Source organism: Harpia harpyja, chromosome 7 (genome assembly GCF_026419915.1).
Source record: "Harpia harpyja isolate bHarHar1 chromosome 7, bHarHar1 primary haplotype, whole genome shotgun sequence".
In the NCBI taxonomy this organism is placed as follows: Eukaryota; Metazoa; Chordata; class Aves; order Accipitriformes; family Accipitridae; genus Harpia; species Harpia harpyja.
This window is the reverse complement of record NC_068946.1, coordinates 51,086,058-51,096,378: the sequence shown is the minus strand read 5'-3', so window position 1 is coordinate 51,096,378 and position 10,321 is coordinate 51,086,058. Positions and strand designations below refer to the sequence as shown.

Below are 10,321 nucleotides of genomic sequence, written 5' to 3'. Positions count from 1 at the left end.
GAAAATACATTCTTTAAAGTACCTACAAAATCTTGTGCAGTATAGTGCTCTTCATAAAAGGATATTGTAAAACTACAAGTACAGGAAAAAAAAAAGCTTTCTTTGCAAGATCTAGCAATCATGGGTAGGGGAAGATGGAACAAATCAAATCGCAATAAGCATTTTGAAGTGTTTGCAATAGTTGTTCCACAAAAGTGGACGATTCTGCATCTCGTGTTCACATTCATTATTACAGCAGCTGAGTACTTTTTATAACTAAAATTCATTTGCATTTTTACAGTAGTGTTCCACCTTTATTAAAAAAAAAAAAACAAAACACCACTGGTCTGTATGACAATTCTATGCCTACTTAATAATATATGTTCTACTCTTATACTTCTCAGTGACCTAGAAAAGTCCAGAGAAGCTAGAAAAACTAGATTCTCCATCAGTAATCCAAGCTGATAAGCCTGGATTGTAAGACATAGCAAAACAGACCTAGCAAACCATGAGTCTCTGAAAAAGCAAAACCATGGAATGTGGGATAGTAAAAGACATTACACAGACTGACCATCACACTGACAGCATCTGGACAGAAAGTGGACAGAAAGAGCACAAGCTGCTGGTACCTTGTCATAAGAAAAGTGTGAAGAGTCCGTGACACTTTGCTGGATGGTGCTTCAAGTCCCTTTTCTCTATAAAACCAAACAGACCACATTTCAGCAATGTATGTTTGAGGCATGGACTCATATGGCAAAGTCCAGGACAGTGGAAGAGCCCCTCCTAGCCAGCCAGCCAACTACATAGACATGAGCAACCACAGCTTTCATCGAAGGGCTGCATTCTCACCAACCCATGGATTTCCAAATGGATTGGCAAAGGATCACAACCCCCAAACCACACACCACAGCGGAATGTTATAGACAACATCTTCCCAACCACCAATCAAGCTCAGCTAGGATGGATTTAATAAGCAATGAAATAAGGGAGCAGGCTGGGAGAGCTCCGGCTGCATTCAGCTTTAACAAACAAAGAAGTCTCTGCACAAATACTGCTTGCAAGACATTTTGTTTCCGAGGGCAGGTATACTGTCCTTATATTGTTTCAATTTGACAGAGAAAAGAATATGCCTTGTCATCATTCTGCTGAATGCAACCACGATCAAAAATTACTTCTGAGGCAGTTAATAACAACTTTGAGAGTATCAGCAGAATCGTGTAAAACACCCCTTAGATTTGGCAAGTTTAAACGGTTTTGAAATAACAGGTGAATAATACCTTCGGATTTGCCTCCGTGGGCAGCCACAGCAGAGAAAATTACTGTAAGACAAATTTTTTGACAAAAACTCAAGATAAACAACTCAGCTCCTTTTTGTCAAGAGTAACAGAGTGGGCGTATAAATAAAATGCAGTAGGCAGGATGTCTCTGGAGTTTAACAAGGCCTCTAGCACTCCACCACACAGAAAACTCATTAACACACCTGAGAATCATGGCACAGATCAATTCAGATGAAGAACAGAGATTGTAAGTGAAGAGATTGCAAGTGAAGAGATAAGTGTCATGCTAAATCTGGCTGGGTAGAATATCAAGAAGGGACTTGTTAGATCCCACATTAATCAACTACCAGCAGTCCAGGGCAGAGCTGGTCCTGCTCCTCCCCTACCTGGGAAACGGCACTGCGGTAGCAGACGGCTAGTTCAAAATGTGTGGAGGATATTTATTACAATCCAGAAGGTTCACCATCCCACCTGACATGACTTAAACACATGAAGCCTTAAACCCACCTCATGTTTAACCTTTCCTCATTAAACATGCTCTGTGCAAGTCCTCCTCCTCCAAAAATGTCTCTTGTACCGTTCCATATTTTGACTACTCCTGAATCTCCTCTCCTTAAAATCATTCTGTTACAGAACCTGTATAAGGTAAAATGCCATTTAAAAGATTCTTCGATCAACATGTATTTTATGGCAGTCGCATTTATTAAGAACTACAATAAAAATGACAACTCCATCATCCAGGTTTGTTGTGAAGGTCAGAAGTAGTTGTCACAGCCAGCCAAAGTCACAGACACATAACGAGTAACATTCCATCAAATGTATTATTCTCAACTGTGTGGACATTTCCAGCCATCAACATCCTTTATTTGTTTCTCTTTGTTAGAACCCTCTGGACTCTCCCTTGAATCTGTCAAATGTGACTGAAACATATCATGGACCTGCTTTATCAGGCAAGCACTGCCTAAGAAGTATCCTGGTTATTAACAAACACACATGTAAAAAGGAGCGTCATGGATTACTCCAGAAAAGCTTGCACAGCTCGAATGCCTGGTGCCTCTTCACAAGGAAGAACAGCTCACACATGCACTCACAACAATACCAAAATTTAGGGTTCGTCCATATTCCTCCCCTATGAGGATGGGGAGCCCAGTAGCCGCTTGAAGTATCCCTGCGTGTGGCTGGCTGACCTGTGTTTTGAATGCTTGCCATGGCAATATTTGCCAAAGCCAAAGCACAAACCAGTAGGTCTTAACACACAGTCAGTGGCTCAGAAATCTACTACAGACCTGTGCTACTTTTGCCTACAACGCATACATACCTTCTCATACGTGTGAGCGATATTGTGTAAGGAAATAAACAAATATATATGAATGTTTAATGACTTTGATGGAGAAGACAAACAATAAAGAGTATAGTCCTTCAAAAACATGGCATGCAGCAAATAGAGTGCCATGGTGTGAGGCAGAAAAATATGAACAGTTATGCAAAAAAAAAAAAATGTTGTCTATAGGATTATGCTGTATTTCTGCTCTTGAACAAACAAGAGAATCTAACTGAAGTCAGTGTGACCTGCAGGTGCAGAATGATGCTGTAAACGTTCAAGTACTGTTTTTCGAAGGCATTTTTGTCTCTAAATGCCTTTTTTTTTACAAGTGAAACAAGTTGGGGTTATACTTTCTATTTAATGGAAATACATTTGGAAGGCTCCTTGGGCTGTGACCACAGACATTCTGAGCCACTAATTTAGATTGTTTCTTTTGTTATCCTCTAATTAACTTGCTCTCTTCATATGTATAGCTTTTCCAAATTGCCTTCTTCCAAATTCTTCTTTCTTTTATGTACTTCCTATTAACACTGTTCTTCAAAAAATAAAGACAAATTAAAGAAATACCAGCCACTAGACTGCAACTACATCAGTCAGACACTCCGTATTTCCAGTCTTTTGAATGTTGTTGAATGCTTCCTTATAATGGATATCAGATATCTTTCTCCGTGTAGCATGAAGGCAAATTTCAGGCAAAACCTTATTGCTACACATAGAACACTGCCCATTCTTCTGCTTTATATTCGTGCAGCCCCATTCTTGCTTGTTATTAGCAATTCAGCAAATTGTAAAATAACAGCAATCCTGTATTACTGCACCTTCCTTGAGGAATATGCTCCCCCTAGCACTTGCATAAATGTTATCCCAATCAATAACCTAGTAATTAAAGTCGCCAGAATTTTGGCCTTTTTACAAGTCTCCTTATCGGAAAAAACCATCTCTTGCTTTACTTTTTCAAACTGCCCTGGAAACAGAACAAGAATCATTCGGCCGCCCCTTTGTCCTTAACACCTGAATTAGCCATTGCTGTAATGTCAGTGAAAATCGTTTTGTTTTTCTCTGCAGACACAGCATCATTTTCTTCCTGAGTATCGCTTATTCCTTTTCTCATTCTTTTAGTTTATCAATAAGCCATAAATTCTGATTCTGATAATACTAGTAGTAGTTTTGTCCTGGGGTTCTTTTTGTTGAGGGGGGTTGGTTTTGGTTTTGTTTTACTTCCAGTAATAAACAAAACCAAAACCAAAACCAAAAAGAAACTGAAATGCTAAGGACAGGAAAACACTGGTAAGCAAATGACTGAGCCTGACAAACAATCAATTATCTTCACTGCTCAGCTACCAGAACATATCAAGGGTGAAATCCTGCCTCCATTAAAGTCAATGGGAGTTTTGTCATTGACTTCAACTGAGCTAGAATTTCACTCTGGAAATGCTGTATGTGACTAAATGGGAGAAACCCACATGGAAGACAGTGCAAGCTTACCCGGGAACTTGATTTCTCAGGAAACTAAAAGCAGCACTTCTAAGTATTGAAATTCAACTTCAGAACTTTCTAGATCATTTCCTTTTTAAAAGGTTAAGCAGACAGAAGATAGAGCTTTTAACACTATGGAAGTAAGGTACAGTTACATTCACATAGCCTAGGGAAAACTATCGCTTGCATGATTTTGAGCACGGCTTTCCCCAGCATCTGATGATGAAGGGCCACATCCTGCTCTGCAGCCCAAAAGAACTCCTTCGGATCAATGGCACGGCAGACACCCGCCCATCCGGCCTCGTATTTCTGCAGCCTTTGCTATCAAAGAACCTCAACCTGATGCTAAGGTTATTGCATCAACATTTCATTACGGAAATCACAAAAAAATCTCAAAAACATCGCCCGATGGGAAATCAAAAACCTTTTCCCCTCTCTCTCCCAAGTAGTATAAATAAAAATCACATTAAAGAAGTTTCGCTCGTTAATACGCCACGGTATGGTACAGTTGCAATCGGCTGACAGACAGAGCCGCTTGTCCTTTTTTGCCTACAACCTCTGCCCAAAGGGAAGGTGCAACAAACCTAAACCGGCGGTTTGCCATTCCAGCAGATGAACGTAGTGCATAGATGTGGCCCTGCCTGTGGGTACTAGCTGTATTTTGAGAGGGCATGACTCCCAGCCAAGTATGTCAAAGCAGCTGTCTATCCTAAGTGTGTGCACCCATGATTAAAGAGATACGGCTCTGCTAATCCAGCTCTGATTTGGGAAGAAGAGCTAATATTTAGACACCACCACCACCACCACGAAGAAGCTTCTGGGACCATAAAAAACCCCGGTCAGTCAAGGCTGCTTAATCAGGTAGAGATGAGTCATTTGAGAAAACCTGCACCACGACCTTTCACGAGTTTCTGAGCGCAGACAGGCTGTCAAATTTTTATGGCGAAAAGCGGTGTAATCAAGTAGCGCTTACGATGACCTTTTAATTTTAAGAAATGGCTGAGGTAGGCGCGCATTCTGAACAGGGTAAGAAATCGGATTTGTATGCGCGTCTAGCGTTAGCCGGGGCTGGCGATGAAACCCACCCCCGCGCTTCTTTCTACGAGCCCGCTCCAGCTAACGCGTATAACCGCACGTAGGGCACACACGCACAGCTGGAACAGCGCGGGGGAGCGCAGGATTGGCAAGAACCGTGAAAGTTTGTGCACCCAGCGAAGGGACCGAGGGCTGCCCACGCTGACGGCCGCGGGGGAACTGCGCCTGGACCCCCCCTGCTCCCCCAACCCCGGCAGCGGGGAGGCGGAGGAGAGACGGGGATTTCCGCGGGAGCCGAGGCCGGGTCGAGCGCAGGGGCCCCTCGCGGTCGCGGCGACAGGTGCGGCGGCCGCCGGCTAAAAGCAGCAACCGCGCCAAGCACGACCCGCCGCGCCGCCGGCGGGACACGGGGCCGCGGCGGCCGCCGCCGCCGCCGCCGCCACCGCCGTGAGCAGGGGCGATGCGGCACCTGCCGCGCATAAAAGTCATGGGGCGGCGGCGGGGCGGCGGCAGGCGCCATGAAGGCCGCCGGGGGGGCGGCGGCGGCGGGAGCGGGCGGCGGGCGGCGGCGGCGGCGGGGAGGACGAGGAGGAGGAGGCGGCGGCGGCGGCGGCGGCGGCGGGGGGGGACGGCGGGCGGCGGCGAACGCCCGGGAGCGGGACCGCACGCACAGCGTCAACACGGCCTTCGGCGCCCTCCGCCGGCTCATCCCCACCCGGCCGGCCGACCGCCGGCTCTCCAAGGTGGAGACGCTGCGCCTGGCCGCCAGCTACATCTCGCACCTGGCCAACGTGCTGCTGCTGCAGCAGCGGCGGCAGGCCGAGGGAGCGGCCGCTGCCCAGCCCTGCCCGCCGCCCTGCCCGCCGCCGGGCGCCGGGGCGCCGCGGCCCATCTGCACCTTCTGCCTCAGCGACCAGCGGCAGCGGGTAAGGGCCGGCGCCCGGCCGCCTCTCCTCGGGCACGGGGGTGGTGTCCGGCGGAGGGGTGGTTATCGGCCTCGGGCGAGGGTTTGGGATCGTCCCACCCGAGGGTTCCGGGGCGCCCTCGGTGTGGCCTAACCTGTGCTTTACCCCTCGTACAGCGCCGAGAAGGAGAGAAACCGCTGTCTGGTCCGGCCTTAAGCGGACACTGAGTCAGCTGAGAATCTCCCGCCGACCTTGCACGGACTGTACGACTGCTCCGGGTAACGTCGCCGCGCTCCTGCTCTGTGTTTACCTTAAATAACGCAGTCCTAAAAGAGCTACTTCTGAAGCCCGGGCGCTTCGTTTCGCATTGTGACGGGTTTATTCAGGGTATGTCGCAAATGAAATCGAACGCTGTTGAGACAGTTGCACCTGCCGCGGCAGCTATTTTAGGGCGAGAAACGTTAAACCGAAGCAGCCGAGCCCTGACCCTGGTCTCTCCTAAACCTGTGTCACATGGCGAAACTTGAACTTCCAAACACGCAGTGTCTCCTGTCAGGGGAAGCTGTCATGAACACATCGTGCTCTACGCCTTCGGCCCAGCTTGGGCCGCACGCAGCGCGGCCACCCACTCCTCCAGCTGCGCGCTAATTCTTGGGGTGGGGGGCCGATACCGACAGCTGACATGCTCGAGAGGTTTGAACGATGCTGGAAGATTATTTTTAAGGTGTTCACAGAACGCGGGGAAACTTCCAGCGAAAGCACCGCCGTTCGCTGCGCGCATAGGCGCGGCAGCGCATCGACACGGGACGTAGCCAGGACAGGAGAGGAAAGTGGAGGAGTGCTGCGTAAGCGATGCTCTTTTCTTATTAACGGCGTGAGTCGTGCCAGTCCTATAAATAGCATGGGATATTCCTAAATCTGTCTGGCAAACACAGGGTAGGGAGGGTTTCCCAAGGGCTCTCTACAATGACCCGTCACCCAGGTCATTCCCAAACTGTGCCTGTACATCACTGATGTCATCTATCTCCCCTCAGTTTATTAACTTGTATACTTTTTTTTTTTTTCCTAGAAGTAAGTCTAAAAAGCAAATATGCATGTTACGTTTTCAGTTTTGGACATTAGTGAAGCAGCAGGCTAAAATCTTAAACCCCAGTAATGGTGGATTTAAAAAAAATATATAGATAGTTTAATTTTGCAATGTTTTTTCTAGTTAGTTAGAATATATTTAATTAGGCCTTAATTAATCTTAACTTGTTACTTTGGGAGGCACTCAGTATTCTTGAAAAGCTTGGTAACTGTACCACTCTGAGAAGTGCTGCGAAGAATACTTGTCTTTTTTTCTGCCCTGGTGCCATCTGTTCAGTTCTCCTGGCCAGCCTTGCTGCTTTAGCCAAATGTGAGGACTAAAGAAGCAGCACTGCGCTGCTCACTTTACTTTCTGTATAGAATTTTCTCCTCCTCCCCTAAATAAGTGCAAAGCAAATTCTGGCATTTATTATGAAGAACTTAGCAAGAACAAGATCTTGGTATATTCCTCATGCAACTTCACGTTTTTAGTTTTCCTTCTCCCCTCCACAACACACACTGACCACCTTTCCTTTATCACAGTGAGGAAAAATCTGTTGTGCCTACAGAATCTGCAATAAACTTCCCTTATAAATCCTAATCAAGAAAAATACCAAAGCAAAGTTCCGGCAATCCCACATCATGTCACTCTATTCGCTTACTAAAAGCTACAGGCTGTATTTTCCTGGATTGAGAAGAGTTTGTTGTTTTTAGAAGGTTTGTATGTTGGGTTTTTTAAATAGGGAACTTTAAATTGCTGCCAGGTTATGATCTTTGTTTTGCTTTGGCATTGATTTGTGAAGCTGGAACTCTTTACAGCTTTATACAAAGTGCTTTTTAATTTTTGTATTGAGTTGGCATGTGCATGTGGGTTTAGACATCTACAAACGTGTCTTCGTGGCTTTTTTTTAAATGAATTTGAAAAAGTTTGTCTTTTAAAAAGTTATTTATAATTAAAGCTGATCTTACAGTTGAGCTCTACATTCTTATGTACACATTAAACCAAAGACTCTGATCTGCCTTACAGATAATTAATACAAATCTATTCATTTAGCTGTATCATTCAGTATGATACCCTAAAATGGCAAAAAAAAAAAAGCTGTTTCAGTCAATTTTAGGAAAATTTTGCATTGAGTATGCTCTGAATTTTGCAATTCGTAAGACAGACAATAAAATTAATTATTTCAGGTTTTCAAAATGTTGTGACTGTTGCAGTTTTAAGAGTTTTAAGCTTAGTTCTTGGCAAATGCAGCATATTTTGATTTAATAGGATATCTCTACACTTAGTTATTAAAGGAAATGAGTATAAAAAAGTGAGGTCCACTACTGCACCATAGTATTAGCTGAAAGCTCATGCCTTGAAATTTATGAATAATTTGCACAATCCTACAGGAATTTGGTGTTCTCACTTTAAATGGGATTTTATCTCCCTGGTTTTGTATAACATTTATACAAAATGGTTTTCAATGACAAAAGCAGGAGCCGGCTGTTACGACCTGGCCATCTCTCCTGTTTAATGTGGCTCAGTGTAGCATTAAATTCTTCTCTCTTTACTCAGGATAAACTGTTGAATTCAACTGGGCTTTAAGATTTTGGTATAATGCTCAGGGTTTCAATTACTAAATAATATTGGAATTTCAGTAACACTGATTGATCGTGGCAGAAATTAGGCCCCAGAGCACTGCGGACCAAATATTCATGGTATAGACAGATAATATCTATCCAAAACAATTATGACAGTGATTTCTCTGAGGAACAGACCGCAAGCCTGCATTTATATATATGTAACACTATGTATTTAAATGGGGACAAGTGGGGACAGATCCTTACCTTTGCTGAAGTTTATTTATATTGTAAAACTTCTCTACCCCCAGGAGCAGAAAAAGATACAGGATTGAGCTGTTACTGTGTAATGGGTTTTCTATAAACCTGGGGAAAAAGAATTTAATTTCTAGAGACACAGATGAATTGAGTGCTCAGATTCCACATATAAAGAGCTCACTCATCATTAGGTATGTTATTGAATTTTTACTGTATGAGGTTGTGTGTCTTATCAGTTCTATTTTTTTAATCATTTCATGGAGAGGCATTGTTCATGGCATGCACAAATATATATTTATAATCTAAAACTTTGAGGGTGTCTAAGAGCAAGTACCTTACTTGATGGTCAGGCATTGGAATGATGTGCGTTTTTCCGGAAGTGCTGAGCACCCACTTCTTCTGCTGAAGACATTGGTTTTTTGACATATTTGTAAGTGCATTCTGTTCTGTATGTATGAACAGAGGCATGCCTAATGCCAGTCCCATCTTTGTTTTTCTGTAAACACTTGGCAATTCAATTTACATGATGCATGAATAAAGCAGAAACAGTGAGATATACACCATTTGATCTTAGATCCTATTAAATGATTGTTAAAATATTCCGAGCATAATACTTTCTATAAATCATTGTACGTAGCCTGCTACATCACAATATAAAAACAGCATCAAGCAAAACGAATAAATCTTGTTGTTTGATTTTACTGGTTAAGTTTAAAGAAGTATTTGAACATAGTTCTCGGTTATTTATAAATTAATCGTAATGTTAAGTCAAAGTACTTTCATATGTTAGCTACTATTTTCAGTTCTGTTCTACAAAATGGAAGTTTCCTTTCTAATACCTTCTTGGAAAATCTGCTTCTTTACAAAAGTCTGTATTTGTTTGCAAAATGTGCTTATATTTGCTAAATTAAACAGTATTTTTGTTACTAAACAATAAACTATGAACACTAAGGTGGTAGTTCTCTGCTGTAGTCATCTCAGTTAAGATACAAGTATTTAATCTTTTTCTTTACCTTTTTCAAATCTATCTATACAAGATTTCAACAGCATATATTTGTGTGTTATGTATGTACGTACTGCCTATATGTATGTATGTACATACGTGCTACAGGGCTGCCAGAATGGTTGCATAAGACCAGTAGCTTTTAAACCATTAACTATGGACCAGTTATGTTTTGGAGGCAGCATTCTGTTCCCGTAGCACTGAGAAGGTCATACTAAGTGTCTACACTAATACTTTAAGGTTGAGCTATCCAGCCAACACGCAAGCCACTTATCTCTCCTGCGTCTACTCCTACTACCAAAGCTCGATGCATTGAGCTTCAGATTTCTAAGCCGGCACTACAGATGTGTCCTAGGTGCTTTCATGAAATGTAGGGTTTGATCTGCAAGCTATGCATCTCCCCTAGGCTGCTTGGTGTGCATTAGCAGTAGAGAAG

At 43.7% G+C, this 10,321-nt stretch overlaps 1 protein-coding gene across 1 annotated transcript; it reads left to right on the top strand.

Moving 5' to 3' along the window:
- Positions 1-1,468: 1,468 nt before the first annotated feature.
- On the top strand, positions 1,469-9,833 carry LOC128144076 (basic helix-loop-helix transcription factor scleraxis-like). Its single transcript, XM_052792378.1, has 3 exons — positions 1,469-1,503; positions 5,693-6,017; positions 6,173-9,833. The coding sequence occupies exons 1-3, from the start codon at positions 1,469-1,471 to the stop codon at positions 6,221-6,223; spliced, it is 411 nt and encodes a 136-aa protein (XP_052648338.1). The 3' UTR covers positions 6,224-9,833.
- Positions 9,834-10,321: the final 488 nt, after the last annotated feature.

What these genes read in the sequence shown, in the direction of transcription:
- LOC128144076 (XM_052792378.1), top strand. Translation starts at nt 1,469, where the DNA reads ATGGCACAGATCAATTCAGATGAAGAACAGAGATT. An exon ending in TCAGATGAAGAACAGAGATT is followed by an intron (nt 1,504 to 5,692) that starts GTAAGTGAAGAG and finishes AGGAGGAGGCGG; the next exon opens with CGGCGGCGGCGGCGGCGGCG. An exon ending in TCAGCGACCAGCGGCAGCGG is followed by an intron (nt 6,018 to 6,172) that starts GTAAGGGCCGGC and finishes CCCCTCGTACAG; the next exon opens with CGCCGAGAAGGAGAGAAACC.